At 44.8% G+C, this 27,657-nt stretch overlaps 2 protein-coding genes across 2 annotated transcripts in view; one reads left to right on the top strand and one right to left on the bottom strand.

The window, feature by feature from the left end:
- Positions 1–11,534: 11,534 nt before the first annotated feature.
- Positions 11,535–14,085, top strand: PRLH (prolactin releasing hormone). Its single transcript, XM_010284841.1, has 2 exons — positions 11,535–11,805; positions 13,516–14,085. The coding sequence occupies exons 1-2, from the start codon at positions 11,535–11,537 to the stop codon at positions 13,692–13,694; spliced, it is 450 nt and encodes a 149-aa protein (XP_010283143.1). The 3' UTR covers positions 13,695–14,085.
- Positions 14,086–18,117: 4,032 nt separating this feature from the next.
- MYRIP (myosin VIIA and Rab interacting protein) overlaps positions 18,118–27,657 on the bottom strand; it is a gene marked incomplete at its 5' end in the record, with an annotated part of 33,389 nt that continues 23,849 nt past the window's right edge. The window contains 6 exons of the mRNA XM_010284840.1: positions 18,118–18,150; positions 18,873–18,991; positions 19,795–19,855; positions 19,951–20,055; positions 21,775–21,936; positions 24,999–25,193. Of these exons, the coding sequence (XP_010283142.1) occupies positions 18,118–18,150; positions 18,873–18,991; positions 19,795–19,855; positions 19,951–20,055; positions 21,775–21,936; positions 24,999–25,193 (675 nt within the window). The remainder of the gene's footprint in view (positions 18,151–18,872; positions 18,992–19,794; positions 19,856–19,950; positions 20,056–21,774; positions 21,937–24,998; positions 25,194–27,657) is intronic.

Below are 27,657 nucleotides of genomic sequence, written 5' to 3'. Positions count from 1 at the left end.
GGGGCGAGTCTGAGAGGGAGGGAAGGGAGAGAGTAAAAGAAAGAGAAAGGATTAAAAGAAGGAGAAAGCGCAAAGGGAAATACAAAAGGGTGGGGGCCCCGCAGCACACCGCCCCACGCTACCGCTAACGGGCAGTGGCCGCCGTTTTTCCTCGTAAAATGGCGTTTCGCCCGGAGCGCGCCAGGCACGTGATGGCCGCCCCAGCCCCCGCGCTGCCCCACGGGAAGTAGAGTCCCCTCCACCCTGCGGCCACAGAGCGCGGAGCGTCGCTCTGGGCTGAAGGACTACAGTGCCCAGAGTGTACCGCGCCGCACCCGGCAGCGGCCAGTTCCAGGCGGCCTGAGGGAGCCGGTGGCGGGGGGGGGGTTCGCACAGGCCTACCTTCCCCGAGGGGGGCAACAGGCAGCTGGAAAGCACCTGCTCTGGATCCCAGTTCCCCGCAGGAGAGGCATCGAAAGTAGCACTGGCAGGGCGCTGAAGCTCCTCAGTTTCCACGCTGCCCACCGTCAGGGATGGCGCAAGCCCCGGCAGGGTGACTCATGGGGATCCCCTCCATGCTCACATGCCTTTGGCTTGTGTGGTGCCATTTCCTGTGGAAACTCCCTCAGGCCTACCTTGCTGGACAAAATGCTGCTCAACACATACAAATACGCTGAGGGAGCCAGTTAGCACCCCACAAACCGCCCACTTTGTGTGCAGCTTTGCTCCCTTGCCCTCCTTTTCAGGTGGGCACTGCCAGCAAGGCAGAGCTGCTGCGTTCCCCATGCCCCAGGGTGCCGCCAGGGCCGGCCAGGCGCGTGGCCCTACAGGACTGCCCATTCGGCAGCTGCCTGGTGGCTGACTGCTGACCACTTATGTGTGAGAAGGACATAAATGGTGTTGGGGCTGCAACGGTAAAGATTTGCCTTTAAAAAAGTGTGCTTGTGTTACAAAGCTTGCCAGTCCTCAGGAGGTGATTAATGGCTTTGCAGATGTACAGGAACCTAGTTGCATTGGCACAACTGCCAGAACCTGTATTTCCCCCTCCCCCCCCCTTTTTTTTTTTGGCTTTTATAATAAGCTTCAGTCTTCCTAAATCAAAGGGATATTTCTCTTCTGTGATCCAAGGTCTGGATCAGCACTGCAGGAGTTTTATGAATGGCAGCATGCGTTGGTCTAAGAAAGTTTCTGGTCCTGGCACTTTACAAGGAAGCTTTTCTTTTTCCCTTGGGGAAAGCAAGGCCATCTGCCGTGGTACAAAATCTCTGCTTACCCTTTGCTACCATTGCTGATGAAGCCTTTCACTGCAATATGGGCTGTAGAGAAGGGCAGTTTAAATCTTTCCCAAGCAGGTGCAAAAAGCACTATTGGGACAGTCATAGGAGGATGGAGAGATGCTAATTACAGAGCTCAAGGTGACTGCTTCAGTCACGGAGGCATGACATGATTTGGACAATGTCTCTGGATTAAGGACAGAGAGCTAGACACTGAGAGACCTGGGCAGGTTGAGCAAGCTCAGGACACCCATCCTCAGGGACATGTCCCTGGGATGTCTCCAGCACTGCTCTCAGAGAACTTAGGTTACCATTAATGAGGGGAATTTGAGGCTCTGATGTATCTTTGCAAACTCTACATCTCTGTGCCAAATTTTGTTGTATCGTTTGCTCTCCCATCATAACCCTATGAAAATTTTTCCCAGCAGCAAAGCAGACCTGTCATCCTTTTTTTCCCCCAGCTACTGGTTTTTGTTACCTTGGCTGGGCCAGCATTGCTGTCTGTGTGGCATTGTGATGAGCCAGATCAGCAAACTGGTTTGAGTTAAAAAATAAACTCACAGGTTTAAACCTCAGATCCACTCCACTTGCATAATCCTGCAACAGTTATGCTGGGACAACCAAAGAGGACAGAGGCTGGGGACAGGCCTGGCCGTGGATGAGAGGACAGTGGTTCTTCAGACACAAAACCCAAGTCCGAGTCTGCAGGTTTAGTGGTGGTTCTTGTGCTTACTTTGAATCCTCATGCATTTAAAATAGTTTTGTACTTCTAGTATTCACTGCAGGGTTAACGTGGACTTATGGACTCATTGGGCATCTCTGGGATTCATCGTACAGTTTACAAACAAATGAGATTTGATGTCTGGGAAAGAACAAAGCTCCTTTATAAGCCAAGAAGATGTGACCTTGTTGTCCTTAAAATGAAACCACAATGAACAGTTCTTAAGTGCAAACCTTGGCAACTGCAGAGGGAATGGAAACAAACCATAATTGTACAGTTTGGCGTGCACTGGGCAGCAAAGGGCAGTGGCCAGCACACTTATTGTTCCCTTGGCAGCCTGCTGCAATGTGCAGTGGGGTGGGGTCTCCGAGGGGCTGTGTCAATGCAAAGAGCTCTCCCGCTGCTGTCTTCCTCAGAGGGAGCTGCAGGTGTCCATGTCATGTCCATCACAGGTCTGACACAAATCCAGTCTGTGCCAGCGCCTTGCACCAAACTTTGGTCACTGTGGGCAGAGACAGGTGGCATCCTGTTGGAGATGTGCTTCTCCTGCTTTTGCCCCTTGATAGCTGTCCTGAGGTCCTTTGTCCTGACTGAGTCTTTACCGTTGCTCTTGAGCAGCCACTCGTGGCAATAGACCTGTGGAAGTCCTGCTTGTGAGGGCTTCCGGCTGCACCAGACTGCGGAAAGGTGGGCCAAGCAGACATGGCACAGCAGCAAACAGAAAAGGGAGAAACAGTTGAAATAATAGGTTTAAAACCTAGGTGGAAGCAAGAGGTGGTGTTGCTTAGGCTGTTAAGTTTCAGATTACAGCTAATCATCCTGGAGCCGAGGCTGGAGTTAATTTCCTTTGCTAATATCTGTTTGACATGAGGGTTTAAGCAATGGATTAGGAATGAGACTCTTGCCTTTCCATGACTAATGTATAACCTGGCAACTATTGTGCTGGAAAAGAACATCATCTCTAATTATCTTGATCATGGCTTCAAGCTATTTAAGTGTAATAGTTGCAAGACCTGGTTATGAATAGCAATTAGAGATCCCCTTGCTTGTCTTTCACTGTATTTCAGTTCATCTGTCAACCTGTATGTGAATCGTTGGAGGTTATTACTGCATAAGCTGCAGGGATTAAAACCAGGGACTCACTCGCATGCAGATGAAAAATATGATATACTGAAGCCATAAAGTACACATTTGTAAAAGTTGTCACCCTGGTGCAGAATCACACCTTCACTGGATACCCTCAGAAGAGCTTTGGCTGCCCTTGAGGAGGAATGAGTGACCCAGACCAGTGGGAGAAACTTTGTTCTTCCAGAGAATTGCTGTGTTGGAAACAGGAGCTGGGAATGCCACGGGAAAGCCTTGCATGAGGAAAAAAACAAGTCACCCACATGGAAGGGGCTAAAGCTCTGTTAATTTAGGACTCTATCATATCTGTCTTTGCATGTGTGCACTTACAAGGCTGCCGTTACCTTCAGCTGCCTTCAGTCCCCTCTCTAATAACCGGAGGAATGAACAATATTGTTTTTCATTTCCTACAGTCATGGTTCTAATATATACTACTATTATTTTCATGTGCAGCACACTAAAATTTTAAGTTTTATTCCGTAGGAGGAATAAAATAATTTCACAAAGCCAAAAGATCTGTTAATTTAATTAAGGATTGCTCCTGTAGCAGATCCCCTGTACCTGGTCCTGCAGTCTGCCATACCTGAAAAAGGCAGGCTGGCATGCTGACCTGTCCTCTGCAAGAGCCTGGAAACCCAGACAGTTGCTTCTTGAAGCATGCAGTGTTGAAATAGCAGCTTAAGTTGCCTGACAAAGTGATTGGGCATGAAAGTGCAAACGGCACGTGGCAGCACTGATTTCCATCCTGTATTCCAGCAACGCAACTACTCTAATCACAAATTCTGCTCCACTCCAGTGCCAGAAGCATGCCTTTTCTGGCCTAATGTTGGCATCCTGAAAATAACGTCAAAGTGATGGATGCTTGAGAGAGAGGCGAAAATGTTTCCGTCCCTGTTTTTTTTTTTTTTTCTTGAACTGTAATCTTCCCTGCTCCAGCCACATGACTCTGCCTACAATATCCAGCTGTGTTTGGAAGCTGCACATCCCGAAGCACTGTGCAGGAGGCTGTCTGGTGATTTTCTAGCAGGGATGAAGAATAGCAAAAGCGTCAGAAGAAATCCTCCTTCTCTCTGTACTGTCAGCAGAGTAGTTTCGAAGGTGGCTGTAACCATGCCAAGCCTGACTCGTATTTTTCCATCCTAGGCTCTAACTCTGGTGCAAAGCCTCCACAGCCTGCTGAGAAAGGGCTTAGGGAGACTGGCTGATGTCCTCAACTGTAGCCTATGCTTGAGCTGCCCAGCTGCTAACAAGTTGTTCCAGTAAACGTGTACTAACTGGGAGAATTGCGCAAACCGGGAATTGTGCTGGTGGTAAACACCTGGATATCCAGTCTAACTTAGCAGAATCTGGGTTATATGCAGTTTGGTTTAGCGTCAGTGCATAGTCAGATTTCAAGAATTACATGCTTTCGTTTGAAACGTGTGGGGGTTCGTTCCCTCCTGACTGAAAGCAAGACGATAATTGAATGTTGACCACTAGATGGTCCTCTTTCTCAAAGAACAGCTCCAAAATAAAGCCAGTCCTGTTTTTTCTCTGAACCTGAATGTTAGTAGAGAACGGCTTCAGTCTAAAGTTACATTTAATTAACAGTCTCATCTAATTGCTTGAATTGACATGGTTTTCTAAATAGATTTAAATACAACTTTTCATGAATCCCCCAAACTCTGTTAGTGCAACCAGCTCTTTTACCAATCATCAAATACTTCCTAGTTAATGTCAGTTAAGAATTTCCAGCTCCAGGCAGCACAAGTGTCACTGTTATCCCCCCGCCTCATTCAAGGGTAAGCAAAATCAGACCAGTGATTTATTGGTCATGCTCTACCCCAGTACAGAAGGCTCGGCAGATTCATGGGTCAGGCAGTTCGTGGCATTTGCAAACTATTCACATACTGATATGTGAAACAATGAGAGTGGTGGGCTGGAAAAAAAAAGGTTTATGTTTCTCCATCCAGCTGTATCAAATGTGTTTGCTTTGGGGTTTTCACTTTCTGTTTGTGGAAGGCTCCTACCAGCAAAAGTAGTACACAAAAAAGAAGTTTTGGATTAGTTCTTTGAGCTGACTAAATGATAGAGTTTGGCATCCAAACTGTAGTTCATTGTTGGCCTCTGGTGCTGTCTTCCCAAAGAATATTCCTCTGTGGCAGGTTCCCTGGACCTCGTCCTCTTGGGTCCCTCCAACCTCCAGGTGATACTTTCCCATTGCCACCATTCATCCTCCTCACCATGTCCTACACAGGAGCCCGACCTCTCTTTAGCCTTGGGAAATTGCTTTCGTTCCCACCGCCCTTCCCACCTGTGTATCTGCTGCCTTTCTATGAAGTTTCATCCCACAGTGGCTCCTTGGTGAGCCATCCCAGCAAGACACTGAGACACTCCAGCTAACAGCAGGCTCAGTCCTGCTCCTGGTTCCCATAACCTATGCAGGAATTTTACATGCAGGAGTCCTTGGTCATGTGTGGGGCAGGGAAGTGGTGGAGGCCTGAGACCTTCCCATGGGCCATCCATAAAGAAGAGAACATGTGCTCAGCCTGTCACTCAAACAGAGAAAAAGGATGGAGGTTTTAACATGCAAACCTCTGCCCCTTCACAACAGACCAGCCTGTCCTCTGAATGATCTTCCTGGTTTACTCTGTCATAACCACCTTTTTCCTGACAGCTCTTTCCCAGTTCTTCCCAAGTCTGAGTGGCTTTCACATTTCTGTGTTGCATGAGCTGACTTGCTTTCCTCAGCCAAAGCATAAGCCCTGCTGTGAATGGAATAATAAAATAAAATCACAACTGCCTGAAAAGACCCTGAGAATTCAAGGTGATTTCTGTGCAGCTTCAGAGTACTGTACATAGCACTCTGGTAGTTCAGTTGTGGGCTGGTGGAAAGAAATGATAACTTACAGTCAATGAGGATGGACTAAATAGTACTATGGTAAGAGAAATGTGGGACGAGGCTCATTTAAACAGACTGTCACATAGTTTATTAGCCTTTTTTGATTAGAACATTTTATACATTATAGAACATTTTATAGTAGCCTTTCAACCTTGACTGAAAGCAAAAATGAAAAAATAAGTACTTGAAACCAGCAAGCGGTGTGTCCAGAATAGACTCACGGCTGTGATCCTTCTTGTAGCAGGGAGAGAGCTGTGAAGCCCTTGGCACACAATTTTGTGGATGGGTTCAAGAATTGACTGTGAAAGAACAGTAGTTTATTAAGGGCTACTTACCACAAAGAAACATTTGGCTTGGGAAGCCTCTGGACCACAAACTCAAGGGCCTGGGAGAACAGTCTAGTGGCGAATGTCAGAATATGCTGCCCTGTTTTTAGACTCTTTCCTAGGTATTCTTTGCTGGTCAACATCAAAACCAAGATACTGAAGTAGACAGACCTCAGGCCAGAATGAAGGCAGCTAGTTGTATTTAGAGCATTTTAAATGCTGGCTTTCCTAATAATGATTTTTCTTTGTATGGCGTATTAATTTACAGGCAGCATTTACCAATAAGGAAACCGTGTTAACATGAAGACGTTCTACAGTTCTATTTTACATGGTCACTTCCATGTAAGTATCAATAGGTGAAAATGATTTGTGCTATTGAAAGGCTCACATTGCAGTGCCAGCAAGACTAGAAAGAGTAAATGGGATGAAAAAGGCTTTTACTTCTGTCTTAAGATGTTAAAATCACTTAGCAAAACAGCAAAACAAGACAGGGTCCTACATACCCTGGAGAGAAAAAGCTCTCACTCCAGCAATTGCCCACTAAAGATCAAGAAAGATACCCACATTTGATGGTCAAAATCAATGTGAAGAGCAGTAAGGGAAAAGATCTACGATGGAAGACCATGAAGGGTTTTACTTACTAAGAAGATACCCTCTCCACGCATGCACACAAAATTAGCACAGAGGAAGCACAGACACCGCCTGGTTCTTGGATGCAGATTGATTTTTAGGTGGGGAGCGTTTGCAGGGTTCAAAGGGAACATGCTAAAAGGAGGTTGCTGAAGAAAGCATGTATATACATTATTGATTGTGTTAGCTGTAGAAAGACCTTTTGTGCTATCATGGACTTCACATTTTGCAGTTGTAATCCTGAGTAGTCTGAGTACTTTCAAGAGTAGCATCTCTTGGAAACTTGGATGAGGAAGACATTTCTTTTAGCTGTTACTAGGTGGAAATTGGAGAATGGAAGAGTATTTCTCAGGCTTCTTTACTATTTGTGTTCATATGCATGCCCATAGAGCAAACTATTACACATAAACGTGAAATTTATTTTAAACCCCACAATTAGTGACTATACTCCCCCAGTAGTGGTGGTGGGGGTCATCTACTTGATGCCTGGGTACTGAGTACGGGCAGGACCAGGCAAAATTTTAATCATGCTTCCTTGTAGAAGTACCCCACAAATTGCCCCTAGGAAAAAAAAAATCTAATTTCTTTTGGGAGGTGGCTGCAGTGAAATAGTGTCATTTTTACTTTGAGGTTTTCCCAGCTGGAAGCATCTTTATAGAAAAACTAAAAAACAGATTTGCTATTGAACTTCCACTTCATCCTAATGGGATTGCAGCATTTCCTATCCAGTGTCAGCTTACGGACCCGGTCATGTCTCAGAGCCCCCAGGCAGCCCAGTAACGCCTCACATCTCAGCCTCTTCACAGGATGGTGCTGAAGGAGTGAAACACCTGCCACTTCAGCTGCTGCTCCTCTACAAGCCTTCATGGTAAACACGGTCTTCACTATTAAGGCAGCGAGATCTGTAACAGCAAGACTGCGATGACACATTAGTCAAGGAGACAGAGTTAAAAATAACCACGCAGAAGAGATGCCTGTGGTAGAAATATAATATTGCTCCAGTTATTAGCTTCATGCAGATGAAATTTTCTCTGCCACAAAACCGGTAAGCACCTGCTTAAGCACTGAATCACAACTGATTTCATCAGCTGCTTGGCTGCTGTGTTGCAGTATGGCCTAAAACTTGGGTGGGGGTGAGTTGACCCCAGCTGTGGATTAGGGGCTTAATGGGACAAGAGCTGCCATCAAGTTAAGATCCCAAGCAAAAAGCCGAGATGGGACAATAGCAAGAAGAACAAGGGCTGGGAGGGGGCGTGGGGATTGACTGCTCCAGCTTGCTGGCCCTGAGAGCTTCCCACTGTCCATCTCCTCTTTCTCCCTACGCCTCATCCCCATGAGTGTTTTCCCCCCGCAGACAGGCGCTTCAGGCAGAGTGTCTCGGCCGTGCAGCACAGAGAGCTTGGCTCTTGTGCAGAGAGCGTGGCAGCCGGTGCTGCTCTGGTCTGGCCGTGTGCCCCATCCACAGGGACGTGGCAGCGTCCCCCTCTCCGCCACTCTCCTTCTGGTGGACCTGGGGGGCCTCAGCCAGGTGTCCTGCCGGGCCCCCTCTGCAATCCCCTGCGCCACGCTCAGCTCCTGCTCCCTGCACTGATCAATGGCTTTCTAAGAGAGCCGCAGTTCTCTACCCCTCCTTTTGTAAATTTAAATTTTGCTCACTAGTACTGCTGACGTCCTGCTGGCCCACCTCTTGACTCCCCCCCTCGCTTCAAGCCCACTTCCCTCCAGTATAAAAGGCACAAGCCCCCAGCAGCTGCCCTGCTTCTGCTTGGAGCAGCAGCTACCTGGGAGCAGCTTTGGTGCAAACAGGTGAGTGCCTCCCTCTCTCTCCTTCAGCGCTTGTCCTGGCTCTTTCTTGCGGGATTTTCTTTTTTCTTTTGGGGCTTTAGGTTTTCTGCAGTAGCATACACAGCTGTGTTCTGTGCTCAGTAACTTTTGTCCAGTTTTTGCAGCAAAGGAGACGGTGCTGAGGCACCGTGTCCGAACCCGCGGGCAGTGTTGTGCCCCTGCAGGGAGAGTGCACACAGGAGCCGGCAGCACAGCAGTGCGCCTTTCGTGCTGCTTAGCCCTGAAATGAGCCATGGTCCCAGGCCTGGATTCACCCAGGATTTGATCTTTTGTGGGGATTTCCAATGCTGCTTTCTCACGTTTGCACTGGAGGGAGTGTACACGTCTGCTGCTCTTGAGTAAGGTGCTATTTTAGGGTTTAAAGAGTTAACAGCACCTTGTCTTCTGAGGACATCCATGGTAGGTTTAGACACGATGGATCTGCAGTGGAGCTTGAGTTTGGTGTGCTGAGAGCCCCTGTGTGCCCAGGAGGGAGAGCTAGGCTGGTGTCCCACTGCTCGTGTGAGGAAGACCCATGGCAAGCTGTTGATATTGCTGCTTCACTATAACTTTACTAATGGCTTTAACTTTCCCCTCTCATGTCGACAGAAATTGCCAGACCACTGTCACAGATGTTGCTCAGCCAAAATTTAAAGGCTATTTCTACTTAGGGACCAAGCAGAAGTGACAAGTTGACCAAATGGCAGCGGTGCCGACTTTTGCTGAGCTGCAGGAGTAAAATTGTTCCTGAAACTTTTAATTATGTTAAGTGTTGTTGAAACTAGTAAGTTTTAAAAGTTTTTGGTCATAATTTAATGTCTGGAAATGCAGTGCACACACAGAGTGACTGTATGAGGTCTTGTTTTTTCAATTTTCCCTTTGGAAGAAAGCTGCGGGTCTGTGGGTACAGGCAGGTCTGGACCTGAGGAGATCACAGGCCATCTCTGAGCCCCATTACTCATGAAAGGACTGTGAGTAGGTAACCAGGATTTTGTGCTTATCCTTAAAGCCTAGTGACAAGGTAGAGCTGGGGTTAGAAATGCTCAGCATCATGTGGGGTCAAGTTTGTAGCATTATCTCTGCCTCAGTTTCTCCCCATACAAACAGGGGAGACAATTAGGGAAAGGAAATTAGGAGACAAATAGGGACAATTAGGAGGAGGAATAATTAGGGAGGATTGTAGGTGCTGAGCCCCCTGATTATTTAGGGGTGATGTTACTTACTGAGGAGCAGTGGGAGCCATGTGCTTCACAGAAATCCTAGCCAGGTCAAGGGTATGAACAAAAAGTTCAGTTAATAATGGCACTCCAGAAGGTGGCTGGAATAGCTGATTTGGGCACAGGACCAGCTGGTGGAAACTAAGACACAGCATTGCTTAGGAAAAAGCCTGTGCTAAAAGCTTTTCCCTGTATTTTTGTCTTTCACCAACAATGAGCTCAAGGCAAGCTTTTCCTTTCTGTCACTCAGTTTCCAGAAAAAACAAGACACAAAACGAGACAGCAGGTAATCTGGAAAACCTGTCAGCAGCCTGTAAGCACACCAGAGAGATTCCTCAAAACATCTTTTTGTCTCACTGAACTTAAGGCTTTGCTAAACAGGGAGCAACAAGAGATGTACATCAGCTAAAACTGAAGGCAGAATTCATCCCATATGGCTTTATGTGCTAAGATCATTTAGTCCTGATTGTCATGAGGTTGCCATGAGATATTCAAGTTAGAAAAAGTTAATTCACAGTTCTGTTGAAATCACAGGCTAAAAATACTTTCCTCTAGGCTGCCTGATAAGTAACTGTCAATGTCGGAAAAACCCCCAACAAACTTTCACTGAATACTAGGGGATAAGGATAACCAGATTCTCCATGTGCTTTTGTTGGGTTGCCTGCACGGCGTGCTTGGGAGCATCTTGCACCAATTTTGCCTGACTGAAAACAGGCTAAGATTTTGGCAGCAACAGGGAAAAAATCCCACCCCGTACAGAAGGAGAAGCCTCTGTGTAGGCACAGCCGAGAGGATTTACTATAGCTCTGTAGCTGTGCACCTCTCGTAAGTGATGCTGAAGCAAAAGGGGCTCCTGCTGACTTCTGTAGGCAGAGGCTCCGGGCTGTCAAATACACAGGCAGACCTTGGACCTTACAAAGCAGACTGTCCTGGAGTGACAGCGGGGAGAGCTGCTGTGAGAAAGCTTGTACAGAACGCCAGAGGCAGGGTGTAGTGGTAACCTCAGCCCGGGATCCTTCACCTCCTGCATGTGGTTTTCCCAACTCGGCACCTTCTGCTCAGCACAGCCTTTCTTAGGGAGGGTGAGGGGGGATTTCTCATCTCTTTGCATCTGGGTGCATTTACAGGATCTACATCTACCAGTGGAAACCATAACTGGAAATCATACTTTTGCGTGCTGGCTGTGAAAGGGAGTGATGACACAGGAGGAGCGTTCCCTTTCATACTGAAATGCATTTAGTTGTAAAAAGAGTGTGTAAAATGCAAATGTTAGACATATTTTACAAGTGAGGAAAGGATGATGGAGGTAGTGGCTAAAACACACTTAGGTGGCCAATGGCCATGGTCAACAGAGGGCCACACAGAAAGTCAGCAGCATGCTCAGGGCCAGGACTCAAGTGTCCTGTGAAGCCGTGACAGGGGCTTTCACTGACAGTGAGAAAAAAACCCCAGTTGCAAGACTTACCTCAGTGGATGGCTCACTGCATAGCCTTCGCCTTCAAACAGAAATACCCAGGACATCTCCCGCACCAGTGTTTCACAGAACTTAGTCATGAAATGGCTCTGATGGATAGGAACACGCCGTTACAGTTGACACCTTCCTTCACCTTGAGAGCTTTAACTCATACGTGTTCCCCATGTTCACTTTTCTTCTCACAGCCTTCCCACCACTGCTCCATCATGTGGCATCCAATCCTGTGGACACCACATGCCCAGTGGTCACCAAAGCACTTAAAGCTGGTCACTGTCTACGTGCTGGTGCTCTTGGTATCACTCAGCTTTGCTTCAGGACAGAGCAGGCCATTTAAACATCAGATAGACAACAGAAGTAAGTATGAGTTTCACCTGATGTAATGCGATGGACTCCCATATGGTGACCCTGTGGTCTCTGGTGCATCAAGGGATCAGAGTTGGGCTGCCAGGCGAAGTTCAGCAGCAAATCCACGTGGGTGTTTCAATGGTGAAATGGTGGTGTGGGGTTCTGTACTTCCATTTACACTTGTAAGTGCATGTACAGAACCTACTGTCCTTCTCACAGCCCTTAATTAGCCAAGGGAAATAGAGTAATTTTTGATAAATACCAGAAGAGATGCTAATGTACAAAAGATTGACAAAGAAAATGTAAGGCAGTATACATTGAATATTTAAGCATCAAATTTTTAGCTGTGTTCTGTAGACCTGAGGTAGTTCACAACTACTTCTAAACAGTAAGAAGAAAGTGAGGGCCAGAAGCTTAAGTTCGCTTTACAGACATCTTCATTTCTGTCTGGAACCACAAGTTGCCTGAAAGTCAAAATACAAGTGGTTGAAGTGTCTCCATACAGATATGCTGTGAGGAACTGAGGCTGGCCAGGTGAGGGACAATACCATGTATCCCAAGTAAAAGCTAACATACAATCCAACAGGTTTTTGAGAAAATCTTTATCAGGAAATCTCATCTTCCCCCAAGGAGCAAAGGCTGATAATTCTATATGAAGTGGGAGAAGAGTATGGCACGTGCGCTCTCAGTGGCACACCCTTCCCCATTAAAGAGGACTAGTGATGTTGGGAGCCTCAGTATTTAGGTACCCAGGTGAAAAAAATGACATTACTTGGGTTTTGGTGGGCAGGAGGGGCATTAAACACTGTGTGGAAAGACTTAAAAGAAGTATTTATGGAGAAATTTACAGCCCAAGTGGATTTTTTATTTTTTCTGTTCAAGCATCAAAATGCACAGGGGAAAATCGTGCTACCTTGCCTGTGATTTTCATATGACTGGGATGATATATAATGCACTTAAATTGAATTTATTCCTGTTCCTGACAGTCCTCTGGCTTTGGAATTGTTTGGCATTTCCTTGGGGTGGCATCATCTCCAGCACTGTAGATTCTCTCTGTTGCTAATGTCTTAGTCTTTTAGTACAACTATAGCCCTCTCCACACCTCCTGTAAAACTAGACTAGACAATAAAAATAAGCCAAGTGTAAGTGTACTTCAGATGCTTTAAAAGACAAAAATTCATCCATGAAAACAGCTTCCTGAGTGAACAAGAATTAGCTTTTTATGTTCACCTGTCACGTAGGAACCCCTGCAATCCAGTGGCTTTGTTAGCCTGTAGAGCTGTCGTATCTGGTGCACACAGGTGCTAGACAGCAAGACCTTCAGGACTTTAGCTAGGAGAGGACAGTTTGAAAGTGGTGGTACAGGGAGCTGCTGTGGTCTTTCAGGATGCAGGCTGCATTATAACCTCTCCCAGGGCTCAGATCAGTTTTATGGCACGCTGTGCCCTCCTGAATTCGATGGCTACTTTGGCTTATGCTAGAACTGCAGGTTGCAGCCCAGATGGATGAAAATTAATTTTGCATATGAATCCTCCTCCTTTGGGCTCTACACATGGAAAGCAGCCCTCAAAAGCACCAGAATGTTGTGTGTCTGGCTCCAGCTTTTCCCCCTTTTTTTTTCCTGGACTGCAAATAAGCCGCTTAACACCCTCAGGATGTTCAGGAAATGCTGCCTTTGAGTACAGTGGTCGATGCTTCACTGACTGCTTTGAATTCCAGGTCCTGAGATTGATCCTTTTTGGTACGTGGGCCGTGGCGTTCGCCCCATCGGTCGGTTTGGGAAGAGGCAGATGAGAAGCAGCCGTGGCAGCCAGAGGCCTGTGAGCAGGCACCTGGATTTCATCTTGGATGCTTTGTGGGAGCAAAAAGTGTCGGGGAGAGAAGACAGTGACTGGTGATCTCTGTTCCCCGAGGTGGTCACCCAACCTCTAGTCTTTGAATTGTGCACTCCCCTGCACCTCAGACCTCCAGTTCTGCTTTTGACTAGCAATCCCATGCTACTCTTCTTTCTGCTTGTGCAAGTTCCTTCAAAAAGAAACAAGTTCAGGGTGCAGGTAAAAGACAATGCATGGACACTAGCACCAAGTGCTACCATAGCTTATAAACATGTTTCTTTGTCTTACATCCCCAGCAATCTCTTGAGGCTGTTCACTGTAATGTCAGGTTTATCAAAAAACCGGCTTTTGTGCTGGGATTTAAACTCTGCAGTGTTAAGTGTATCATGAAACGTTCCTGTCACATTTCAAAGTCAATGGCTGTTGATATGTAAAAATAAAAAGCAATGGTTGGAAGAAAGACAAAAGGCTCTCACTAATTTTTAATGTACCTGCAATAATGGCATGAAATGCTGGTGCTCTGTGTGTAGTTTTTATATAGATTGTTAACATCCACTTGTAGGACTGTAGCCCTGAACTACCTACTGGCCCTTCATGATTCTTCCTGTACTGCTGGAGAGATGTATTAATGAACAAAAAGGAGCTCCTGTCAAAGAAAAAAAAAAAAAAAAGGCTAATTAAACTCTTCAGAGTAGTTTTGTGCCTACTGCATGTAATTGTGCACCATTATCCAAAAGGGGTAAGGGCCTAAAATAGCTAATTCCCTCTAAAACAATGTAGTTGTTTGTAAGTAAGTACATTATCTGATCGAGCTAAAGTCACTCTTTGAGGATCACAAGCCATGTACCATCTACTACATTAGTCCATCAATAAGCCTGGGGTTGTGTCTCAATACTTGTGTTTGCCACGGTAATTAACTTTGTTATATTAATTTTATAAGAAGTGTTATTTACAATATGTTTAAGCTTGATCAATAACTATTACCAGCAAAAATATTTGAATGCAGTTTAATCTATGGCTTATATCCGAAAAAGATAGTTTATAATTTAGCTAATGACTGATGGCTAAATCCAGGCCATGAATCATTCTGCAAAAGACAAATTAGAATGAACTTGCATTTCTTGTGCTTTGTTAGAATTACTACTAAACTTTAATAACGGTTGAATTAATCATTGCAGATAATTTAACCCTTTTTGTCTCTTTGCAAATGGTCTGTCAGCAAGGGGTGGATTTCTATTACAAGAAGGTAGTTACTACTATTTATTATACAACGTATCTGCTGACCCAAAGTGGTACTTACAACATGCTAGTTTAAATGAACACCCTCATGGTGGAGAAAATAAGCTGATGAAGAAATACTTTGATTGGCATTCAACACATGGGACTTCGGAAATACTAGAATAAGGATTATCAGCAGGGTTCTTGCTCAGTTTGTCATTTTGTAGCAATCCCAGTGGGAGTCACAGAAATTCTGCCCGAGAAATTCTGTTTGAGATGGTGTTTTGCCCAAGAGTCTCGACAGTTTGGAGAAGACTAAGCAGCAAGTGTTCCTAACAGATTCCTCCCAGCCCCAGTGGAAAAAATCTGAACCGAGTGTGTTAACCTGTATACCTCCCCTCAGCTCACCAGGGTAACTCTGCGGAGCTGCCCATCTCCTGGGCTTAACGGGGTCCCTCGCAGACAGGCAGTACATAAATCCAAACGACAGAGAAGAACTTTTGGTTTTTCTTTATGAATCAGGTCCTTGAAAAGGCATTCTTTTCATAAATCGCTTTTACTCTTTTATAATTTCTCTTGACAATAGTTCTTGGTGAGTATGCAGAGAACAACAACAAGGCAAGCTTAATATTCACTCAGACTTAATCAAATAGATCATATAGTCTTCATTTTACCCATTAAAATATTTTCATTTATAAAAATTAATCTAAATATAAATATTAACACTAAAGATTGAAATCACTTGATGACAAAATAATTCTTTGTGTGCTATAACATATGCTTTTATGATTTTTTTAAAACAGTAAATTATATCTTTGCACATATTTGGCACAATAAACATTTGTAAAAATTCAAATGCCTTATAGCAGGTGGGATTTTTTTTAATTTTTTTTTTTTGTTTTTGCAATGCCTACACAGTACATATTTTTCTGTCAAAGAAGACTGAATATTTTAACATTGTAACACGATAATAGATGCTTTGCATGCCTCTTAAGGAAAACAACCTATTCCAAACTTTGTTGGCTTGTTTAAATCACACTAACAGAACAAAAGCCAAAGAGTTATTCTATTAAAATTAGTAATTTCTGTATTGATATTACATACACAATATTAGTTATTATTTATTAGACGAATATGTAGACCAACCACCATTAATGACATTTCATAACACGCATACCTGCATAAACCAGAATCTGGGAATGTATTGTATACATAGACAAAAACAGTCAAGGAAGGAAGAGGAGTCTGGATAACAAAAACATTACTAGGCATCCTACTCTGTTTAATCTCCTTTACTGGATTGCATATATAAATAAAATCTATTTGTTTTATATATATACTTATGTATTAAACAGAGTGGGCCAAATTCTGCCCTCACATCTGTGCAAATCAATTTCAGAGAACTAATATTGTGTGAGAGAAAAAAGAAGGCATAATTTCACCCAGAATGAACACATTGGGTCAGATCTTGGGCAGATGGAAATTCCTTGAAGGGATGGAGCGACGCTTACGTATTCTAGGTGGGAAGATGGTTGTATGTATTCTGCAGGTTCCTTACATGCTGGACGTCAGAGTACTGACAAGCTAGATGTCAAACTGGGTGGCAGATCTGCAGCTGGCACTGTTTTTCCAACCATCCCACCCAGCTGTTCCTCACCTTCCCCACCTGCCTCCCTAAATCCAGCCTAGCCAGGGAGTTTGCCCAGCTTTGCTCATATTTGCCCAACCAGAGACACTTCATGGCCTGGTGTCCCAGCGGAGAGCAGCACCCTGCTAGCGAGTGTTCCCTGGGAGCCCACAGAAAGGAGCAGCTCTCCTCCTTCCCTGGTGCCCACTGCTCTCCGGAGAGCTCACTGCTCCTAAACGCTGAGGGGGAACCTGCCAGCCCGTGCCCTCCTTCACAGCACGTTTCACATCAACCCAGTCTGCATTTGGGTACCTGCTCTGCACTTTGCGTGGAAGATAAGGGATTCACTGGCTTATCAACCTCCTCTAACTACCTCCTTTGTATTCTTCAGAGCAAAAAGTACCACAAATTGGCAAGGTCCTCCCCCAAAAGTGTGAGAGGGGCACCCTGTAAGCAGCATCTGCCCTCCTGGGCATCTGCTCAAGGGCCCTTCCAGTTTGGGTCACCTTTCAAAGGTCTCAAGAAATGAAAAAAGAAATTTTACTATTCACAGTCCAATTCAGAATGGTCCAATGGTAGTGGGGTGCACGTGGCACCAGCAACAGGTCCCAGCTACTCTACGTTGGCTGCAGCCTAGTAAAAGAAAAGACGCCTGGTCTACATTTGCCCCCTCCTCAACAGCCAGGAAACGGCAGAAGGGAATCTCTTACAGGCTCAGCCACCCCACGAGCACCAGCCAGTCAGCAGAGGTCTCATCCACAGTGCTTTTACTTTCTTTTACCAATCTTAAAGATTTCGTCGAAATTTATTCTGAACTACAGTGTGGTTGTGCACCACCAAGCGGACAATGCTACCAAGAAGAACAAGACATACAAAGGTGTTGGTTTCACAACAATGTTCAGATGTTTCCAGACACCAGGATGGTCACTCAACAGACATATGGTCCACATGTGCTGCCACCAATTCATGGTTCAACATGACATCCATGTTCTCCCTGCCACCAAAAGCAAAATACCTAGCTCGGGAGCTAGAACGTTAACTCTGCCAAACATACCCTCTGTGAACAGAGAAGTCTTTGCACATTGCATCTCCTCCTACAAACCCTGTCAAACTTCCACTGGCTCCCTGGGCGCAGCGCTAGGTACACCGATTCTCCGCTCCCACCACGCAGCTGAAAAGCAGCATAACACTGCACAGAGCTGTTCTTATTGCTCGACAAGACAGATGCCTACGTGAACGGTAAGAGGCCAGCAAGTATGGATCACAGGTCTGCTTGGTATGAAATATTGGCCTATAATTATGATTGACTGAGTGTACAAAAACATACTGCGGTTTAAAGACGACATACTTTAGTACAATCAATAGGGAGAAAAAGTGCATCTTAAAATGTGGAGCTTTGCTTTTGAAACTCAGCATCCTTTCTAAAGTCTTGTGAGAACTTTAAGGCAGAGTTTCCTTTAGCAGACCACAATGCTGAAGACTTAGCTTTCTCAGTGAGGTATCCGAACGAAGCCCTATAACTGAGGCATTGTGGGTTCTTGAGGGTCCATTTTCAGCTGGACATACACAATGGCTGTTAAGTAAAGGCACTCTAGTGTACAGCCTTAGGCAGTGTGTTATTGGCAGTAGGGAAGTGTAAGTTTAGTACATCACAGCAGATCCTATAGCAGGTTCCTAGAAGAGAGAGGGACAGGAAAGAAAAAAAGATGAGCAAAACACAACACAAGCTTGCTGAAGCTTCTAGGGAGCCAGGTCCTTCCCCTTCTCACCTCCCCACCTACTTTCCACATGTCTAGTGGCAGACTGCTTTGGGACAGTCAGCTTTTTTCCTTATCCCTCTATGGCTGCTGTAAAAGAAATGACTGACAGCTGTCCAGTGAAGCCTATTTGTTCAAACCCTGTAGAGCCAATGCATGGCCTATCTACCCCTTTAATTCCACTTAGGTAACCTTTGAACGTTTCTCAAAAATTAGTGAGATTCAAGGTGACTCTCTGAGTCACCTTGCTGAGTTCCAGTGTGCAGTTCCAGTAACTGCTGAGTTCCAGTGTGCAGCTGGTTCTGTGAGGGTCTGGTTCAGAAGTCTGAATCGCAGGGGACCACTAATTTATTTATTTTTTAAAAAAATAAGGGCAGCACATTCCTGGAGACCTGGCAGCCAGGGTACACTCACACAGGCTGACATTCAGGAGCTGCTATACTATGGTATATAGTCAGACATCTTCCAGGACACTGGTTGTATTTGCTCAGAGCTGCCTCAGCAGTCTCTATATTCTTTTTCCTCAAACTACTAAGCGAAGTTTTGTGAAGATGCTGAAATATATCTGCCTACCCAGATACCACTCTCTCTATTTACTGCTTTTAACAGCAGTTTTAAAAACATTTGTTATGAGTTTACCATTAAGTCCTTGGCAGTGCTTTTCCTCTCTTTAGTTCTTTGTGTTAGAGATCCTTGAAGCATGAAGTTTCTGTTAAATGTTCTGACAGTGGTAACTGGAGAATCATCTATTTTTTCACCTGGGAAAAGTACAAAAAGGGAGATTTTTCACATAACAGATTGAAGCAGATGTAACAATACTCCTGAAGAGTATTTAGCTTCTAGAGAGCTAAAACTTCCCCTAAGACATATGAGGAAAGCTGTATTTAATTTAAATTAAAAACAGCAGGCTGTGATACTCCAAATTTATTAAAGTTTGAGGCCATGTCAATCAGTGGAATTACACAAGAGTAAAACAAGAGTAATGCAAGGTGAAGCAGGCCCTAGAATTGCCAGAGATAATGCACTGTAGGGTTAAAAAAACAGAGAAAACATGAAGAAAAAAGCACTTTATTTTATAAAGCAAATTCAAGCCCTAGCATACCAGGAACACTGCTGAGCCACATGAGATGGACCGACATCAGCATACATAGGCTTTAAGAAAACAACGGTGGGTTGTGGAGGGTGGCAACTGGCTTTTGGTAATTAAACACTGCGACTGCTTGGGCTTACAAACTAACCCCAGGCATGCTGGAGCAGTAGCATCCCAGTTGCAAGGCATTCAGCATTCCTCATTTACTTTTCCCACACTTTTGCTTCTGCTCCTATTAATTCGCCACTGTCCCAACTTCCACTGAAGAGAAAGTGGTGATGCTTTTTAATGTGACAAATGGGTATTTTATGTAACGCAAGTACAATGGGAAATGAGGAGGGTGGACATACTTAGGCTTTCTCTGTTCATTTTGTAACTTAATCTTTCCCCTACTTCGCTGAACTGTACATTATATTGAACCTAATAAAGAGAAACTCTCTCTCTGTAATGTATGTAACAACTGAAGTGCACCTTTTATTGGTGGAGCGGGAAGTTTTCTCCTCTGCTGTCTCGATGTGTCTATTGTATGCATCTGTAAACAACACATATGCATTACTCAATCCCATTATAGAAAAAGAGGCAAGATTTCCCCAATGCATTTTTGAATACTACATAATGTTCTGGCACCTGGTTTGTTTGCTTTTGATCCCGTTTCCTTGTCAGGCGAACACATGGAGCCACGTTCAAACCTGCAACAGTGAGAGCTGATATTCTGCTCTCAATATCTGAAATCTTCAAAGAAAATAAAAGAGAGAGACAGACAGATGGGGAGGGGGAAAAAGAAGTTTTAAAATTACTGTGGATGCCACTGCTAAAATATATCCCTCCCCCAGTCAAATCCTCGTTAATAAAAAAATATAAACAGATGGCTAACTTCTTCTGCAATTCTGACACTTTCCTGTATTCTTTAGTCCTGATGTCAAAAGGGGGTTAATTGGTTAGTTATGGAGTAAAAGAGCAATCCAGCCTACCTTGTGACTCCAAGGAAGAGGCATTTTACTCCTTTTGAGGAAGAAAAGAAAGGAGGAGAGAAAACCCCCGTCTGCCATCTCCCAATTACCTTTAGCTGCATAATCCCAAATTCATTCAAGGTGCGTTTTTCAAAAGCTACATTCAAAGAATGACTTTGTGGGACACATTTCCTAATTCAAAATTAATTTCATGCACGTGCAAAGTACATCCTCCATCACAAAATCTAAACAGTTGATCTTAAATATTTATAATTTAATTGTATATGTATGTTAAACACAAACATGCATAAATGCAGGCACACACTATATAAAAACACTCCACAGAAAACAAATTGCTAGGAAAAAAAAAGTCCAAGAAAGCAAACATCTAGGGGAAAGCAGGCTAGGCTGATGTTGAGACTAGTGGAAACAAATGTTGTCAAAAGGGAAAGAAGTGTCAGAGAAGTCAGGCATCAACCTGACTCCTGACTCATGATGACACCTGAAGCTGGAAACTCTGTGGAAGACCTTCCGTCGGCCTCTTCGTCATCCTCCCTGCATAGCTTAGGCCTCTCTCCTCTTCACCCCTCACCCCCATTAACATATTTACTGCAAAATAATGACTGAAGCCAACAAAACATCACTGCCAGTTCACCATCCGGTGCAGACGTGCACTTCTGACATCAGAGAGATGTCAGACTCAGATCTCTTCTCAGTCCTAAATTGAGCATTTTCCCGCTGAGTAAAATACCCAGGTACTTCCCATGAGAGCCTGGCACAGCAGGTCAGAGTGCCTCGCTCGGTGCAGGCTGGTCTGTGGAATCACTGGCAGGGAGTTGCCAGCAGTGTTAGCCCCTTGAGGCCTGGCAGCATTACCTCGTTCAGCTTTTAGCACCAGATCACCATGTGTTGGTGTGAGCCCTAGGCTTTCTGGAGCCCACTGGAGAGATGCTAGCTCGCAGCCCACAAGAGAAATTACCTTTTGACTGGGACGTGTGCCGCTTAGCGGCTAAATCCCAAGGCAGGCTTGCAAGTGCTAGGCTCTGTGCTTGGCTCGGCAGCTGGCTGCTGTTGGCCTTTTTTTGGCAGAACGGTACTGACACTGGCTTCTTTTGGGGAGTGCTTTACCATCTGCTGATTAGATGAACTGCTCGAGACTGTATCTGCAGTCTGACCAGAGCCACGCGGGTGACCAGAGCACACCACGCGAGCTGCCTGGCAGCAAGCAGCAGGGTCAGTGTTAGTACTGCAGTAACAGGCTGTTGCACACCCATGTCCAAAAACAAGGTGGGGCAAGAAACAAATACAGTACATCTGGCCGGGCTGAGTTACGCATCTCAGTTACGCTTTACTCGGCTCCTGTGATGCAGGCGGCATCCTTGGATCATCACTCCACTGCAGCACAGAAGACGACTACTGAAAGTAAGTGTGTGCAGACAACAGGTAAGCGCTAGGCAAGGCAGCGTGAAGCCTGCAGGCGGGGAGGAGCTGCTGTCCTCACCTGAAGCTCCGCGTGATGAACCTGGGCGGCTGCTGTGGCCACCTGATCCTCCAGATCGGCCAGCTCAGATTCTGCAGTAACACTGTTGATTTTGCGTGCGGCATCTTCCAGGTCGGTCAGCTGCCCTTCCAGGCCATACACCGTGCTGGCTGTCAGGTACACCTGCAGGGCCAAGGCAGGGAGAAGTGTCAGTGATTTCTGTTTTGTGGGCACGGAGGTTTGAGCAGACTGTGTCTTCCACAATACCTTTGAGCTTTCCTCCTTGCTAACCCACTACAGGGAGACTTACCTGGCAGAGGAAAGTCATGGGGGAATAATCTGAAAACACACATCCACAAAGAGAAGGGAGGCATGAGGTGGCTGCACTCCAAATTGCATAGGCGCTACAATGGTATCCCAAAACAGATTTGTTCCAGATTCACCAGCAAAAAAAAAAAAAAAAAAGCTGAAAAGTTTGCTTTTTTATTTTTGATACTCAATTGTATAACAAAAACCCTAAGTCTACAAGGGGAACTCAACAGATCACACCTCGTATAAAGCTGTGTTTATTGAAACACACCTAATGCCTTCTGGCAATCAAAAGCCAGAAACTTCTAAACAGCAATGGTATACTTGCAGGTCTCCACTATATTATGCCTTATGCATACACTCACGTTCAGACTGTGGAGGCTTATTTTACCATCATTTAGGTATGTACAGCTTCCACTAAACCCACCCAACCTTGTGCTAGTACAGGTGGCCCTTCATTCTCCACACTGATACATGCACAGTCCCCAAAATGCTAGAGAGTGCAAAAAAGAACAAGGTGTTTATACACACCCAGATCCTCTTCCAAAATTTGCTGCAAAGAGGGTACATTACATGCAGATATGCCCCCAGCTGCACTGGAAAAAGTTATGGATTCCTGGATTTCTAAAGGCTCTTTAACTCTATTACGGAGTGTGGTGGTGAAATCCTGAAATCATGAAGTTTTGCCATCTACTTCATATCCTGTGTGGGGCAGAGAAAGACGTAGTGTGGGGACACGGCAAGGCTGAGCTGGATACCTTATGAATTATGCAGGGAACTGAGACAAGCTAAACCAGAGAGATGCTGTGAAGAGGGTGATGCCACCGCAAGAAATGCTCTGCCTCAGAGCCCAGATTCTGCTCAGTGAGAAATGCTTGGCCTGAAGGAATGACTAGGGGCCACGGCACCACAGATGCCAAAGCTCCGCAAGGATGGGAGGGACTGTCGGAGTGTAACTGGGGAAAAAACTGCACCTCACAGTTTTCAACACAGTTCTCCACATAAAAAAATGTGGGAGCAACTCTCCCCAAATTGCTCTCTGTCCTCCTGCAGAATTTCTTAGTTTTTATAAAGATGTGGTCCAGCCTAGACTTGGATTTCTGTTCTGTATTCACTCTCCTACCAGATGCATTCTGTGGTGTTTGGAGCTAGGCCACTTCAGTATTTCATGGGGGAGAAAATCTCCACCTACTTAGCTACCTCTATTATTCCAAAAAAAATGAACCAAACTCAAGTAGTTGTTGTGGGGGCACATCTGTTGTGTAAGAATGAAATGGATATGGTGGGTGGCATCAGGAAGGCACTTTGCTTGCCACAAGCTCAAGTTATACCCTTCTCCAGGCACTACAGCCGCACCTGCTATGGGAAGCCTTTACCATTCTGCAGAGGGCCATATCTGAGCTGCCAGACATCCAGTGTCTCCCTAGACACATCCCTCTCTTCTGCCCTCCCAGCCCCACTGGGGAGGACTCCCAAGCCTATTTTGCTTGTTTGTTTTGAATTCCCCTCCCAGAGAAGAGCCAGGAGCATGGCTGCTGTGTGGAAAGCCCCATGGTGGGGCAGGTTCAGGTGACTGTCGTGCTCCATGATGGAGGGCAGGAGATGCCAGCAACCAGGACAGCGTGCAGAAGCGAGGAGGAGCAGGAGCATCTCAGCTGGCACAGTGGGATGCCTGGGAAGGCTGAGCAGAGGTGGGAAGGAAAGGTTTGGGGTTCAGGTTATGATTGGGAGCTGGTTGGGGAGGAGCGAAGGTGCTCTGGGGTGGGTTGGAGGACATCCTTTTGGTGTGGGCAGAGGGAAAGGTCTGAGATGGAAAAGGTTTTGGAGCAGATGAAATTAGGACGGGTAGGATCTAGTCTGGGAACCTCTGGATCGAAGCAGGACTGGGAGATTTGAGCTCAGGAAAGGTGTGGTGAGAGGGATTGGGGAGCTCTGGGACTCATACGAGGGCTCTGGAGTAGGACAGGACTAGTTCAAGGACTGGCTGTTATTGCCATGGATTATCTCCTACTCAGTCCCTAGCCTGGGGCTGTTGTGAAAGTGTGTTTCTGTGGAGGAAACTGATTTTATCCCCTAAGAAGAGATTCTGTCTGAAAATTTGCCAGGGCTAAAGAAAACCAGGATCTATTTTCTTGAATTGATCAGGATGTTATAATGGGACAGCCCAGATTCCTACGAGATCTTTAAGAGCTCCTAATGAAAGGAAAAAATCACTGAAATGTAATCAGTTAAGCGTGGGAAGAAGAGAAAATCGAAAGTTACAAGTGTACCAACTTCATTAAGTGGATGCATAAAAATTTCCAATGAGTAGTGACTTCTCTTTATGATTCAGCACTGCACTTTTTCCTGCAGATGACATGTACTCATGAAAAAGGGACGGATAATTCAGACCCGGCCAAACAAATATTTGTTTAATTCAGCTTTTCCAGCTTGCTCCTTTTAACAGTGCAGCAGGCAGCTCCGGTTCCCTGGGTGCTGGGGATATGTGGGTGGAGGAAGAGCTCCTCCACTTCTTCTCTGTGTGACTGGGGACATGCTTTCCCTGCCTGACCTTACAGCAATGAGGCTGTGCTGGGACTTGGAGATGTGTGGTTTCAGCCAGGCATGGTGCAGCCGCATAGCCACAGAGGTTTGGAGGGCTTAAGTTAACTTCTGAGATAGAGATTCTAAAATTAGTTGTAAACCCCAAAACATCCAACTCTCCCCTCCCCCAAATATTTTAAAGTACACGTTAAAAAGAAAACAAACCAACACCACAGCTGAGCACCCCTTTGAAACAGGATTTTTTGTTCTGTTTGTGTATTTGTTTAATAATCCAGAATTAATTCTGAACATCCACTGATGCTGCCTACGCGCTTTCCCTTCTAGCTGGTGCACACACGTGGGTGCACTCCCCCACACACGTGGCACTTTCACGTACTGATTCACATTCTTACGTTTTCTTCCAGTGTGGTGAGCTGCTCATCAAGTCTGACGGGGTCTGTCCCCAGTGGGAAGGTCCCTCTTCCTCTGTCCTGAATGTCAGCTGGGAAATCACAGGGACTGGTGGATTCTGCTATCAGTTCTTCAGTGGCATTGATGACTTTCAGGACTTCTGTAGATATGTTGCAGAGAGAGACAGCAGAGTACTTCTGTTTTGTTGCAAGAGCAGACAGAGAAACAACAGCATTAAATTAACACAGAGGTGTAATAATGCAAAATCACCTTGCTAATAGCTGCAGCTTTAGCCATGCTAAAACATAACTGCTGTGAACAGAAAGAAGAACTGTGTAATGAAACTGGAATCTACGTCTCTCTCCCTCCCGTTTTCACATGCGCACACTGCTACAGCATGCAAAATAACACACACAGACAATCCTTCTACTACACAATTTCTACTGGAGTGACGGTCCAAATCTTATCCCAAGGGAGCACACGTATATCCAGCTTTAAAATCCAAGTCAGCTAGATAAGGCTATTTTTGCAAGTGTTTTAAACCACTATCTTCCTTTTTGGGTACTGGCAAACAGATGTGGAATCATTGGTTTCCATAACCACAGGAGCTATGGCATTGCAGCCACAAACATGGGAGAGCAATCTTCAATAGCCCTATGAGGACAGCATTTTACAAAGATATTTGCTATGAATTATACGATAGACCCAAAAAACAAAGGTTGAACTATAAGTCTGTAAACATTTGTATGCTCATTTTTTTTTAAAATTTCAGTATACCTTTTTTTTTTACTATTTATGAAATAAATTATATCAAATACCAAGGAGAAGCACGCAGTTTTATTCATGTTTTGTTTTTTTAAACTATAAGCCTGTTTAACAGTGTTCCTGATTTGTAGTTTGTAATTAACTGTCCTGATTCTGATGATTCACACAGAGCTTTAGGTTTCAGGACAACTCCTCTGATGGCCATAAAATTTCACCTGATGTACCCTCAAGCATTAAGCTCAACCTTCAGACTATACAGCTGGAGATTGAGCCAAAGCTTGTTGAAACCAATACAAATACTGTCACTGAATTTATGTGCAACACCTTTAGTGTTGCTTTGCCTAAAAGAAAGCGTGGTAGTTTAGACCTAAATTTAATTAATTCCTCAAACTTGCAATACTTATGCACGTGAATCAGAGGCTCACCCATGTGTAAATTTTCCCACAAACAAAATATCTGAGGATCAAAACTGAGTAAACAGTCTCTGGATTCTACATAGTGAATTCTACAGCACAGGAAAGTATAACTGATTAAAAATGTCTGTGTGTAATGTAAACACTGTATTAATATGTCAGCTGGCCTCTGACGCAGGATATAGGAGAAATAACGTTCCTTTGCGTCACACAAACTCTGTTGGGTTTAACTGGAAAACTTCTTTTTTTATATCTTTCCTTTAATCAGCTGTTCGTACTGAAAAACTACTTTTTTAGCAGTATGTGCTCAATTGTTGTGTATCAAAACTTTAAGGCACCTTTAGCACTGTTACTTCTCCGAATTACAAGAAATAATTAGACACATGAGATGAAAGAGAAGGAGAACAAAGCAAATACAGTATGCTACAGCACTCAGATCTTTAGCTTGTTAGGACAGCCAGCTCGGCCCCGAACAAGCAGGCCTAGGACTCTTTTACTGGGAACAAATGCTTGAACCCCATTAATAACCTACTGTGTTTTCCATTTATTTTCACAAGTGCCAATTAGGTTAAAAACAGATCAATAGTTTTATAGGACAGAAAAGGAAATCAATGTTACTTTGTTTTATTTTTTTTTTTACAAGTACCTAATTCTTATTCTATGAGTAGTGAACAAAAAAGCATAAAGGCCAGACACTACATTTTCTTCATCATCTTCACTGATGTGTGTTCTCCATTTCAAGAACAGTAGTCTCACTTCAGTGTTCATTATTTCTTAATTTTTCTAATTATCCTTTTTAGTTAATGATGGATTTCCAGAAAAGATGAAATTAAATTAGAAAAAGGTGTTCTTATACCAGAATATGAGAATCCATACTGGCATTTTATTACAGACCAATTACTACAGAACAGTTGTTTTGGTTTTTGTTTTCCCAGTACAGTGTTCTGTGATAGGAAGCTTTATGAAATCAAGATTTTGAGTAAAATACCCTACCTTCTCAATAGGTAGTTGTCCTGGTTTCAGCTGAGATAGAGTTAATTTTCTTCATAGAAAGCTAGTATGAGGCTACGTTTTGGATCTGGGATGAAAATAATGTTGATAAGGTGCTGATGTTTCAGTTGTTGCTCAGCAGTCAAGGACAGTCCAGCTTCTCGTGCTGGCCAGCTAGCAAGAAGGCTGGGGGTGCACGGAAGCTGGGAGGGGACACGGCCAGGACAGCTGACCCAGGCTGGCCAAGGAGATATTCCATAACATATGACATCCTGGTCAGTATATAAAGCTGGGAGGGGGGAAGAAGAAGGAAGGAGGGGGACGTGCAGAGCTATGGAGTTTGTCTTCCCACGTAACCATTACGCGTGATGGAGCCCTGCTTCCCTGGGGATGGCTGAACTCCTGCCTGCCCATGGGGAGTGGTGAATGGGTTCCTTGTTCTGCTCTGCTCCTGTGTGCGGCTTTTGCTTTCCCTATTAAACCGTTTTCATCT

The sequence above is a fragment of the Phaethon lepturus genome, unplaced genomic scaffold (genome assembly GCF_000687285.1).
Source record: "Phaethon lepturus isolate BGI_N335 unplaced genomic scaffold, ASM68728v1 scaffold4284, whole genome shotgun sequence".
NCBI classification, from domain to species: Eukaryota; Metazoa; Chordata; class Aves; order Phaethontiformes; family Phaethontidae; genus Phaethon; species Phaethon lepturus.
The sequence above is the reverse complement of the archived record's forward strand: the minus strand, read 5'-3'. Positions and strand labels throughout refer to the sequence as shown.

What these genes read in the sequence shown, in the direction of transcription:
- PRLH (XM_010284841.1), top strand. Translation starts at nt 11,535, where the DNA reads ATGGCTCTGATGGATAGGAACACGCCGTTACAGTTGACACCTTCCTTC. An exon ending in ACATCAGATAGACAACAGAA is followed by an intron (nt 11,806 to 13,515) that starts GTAAGTATGAGT and finishes TTTGAATTCCAG; the next exon opens with GTCCTGAGATTGATCCTTTT.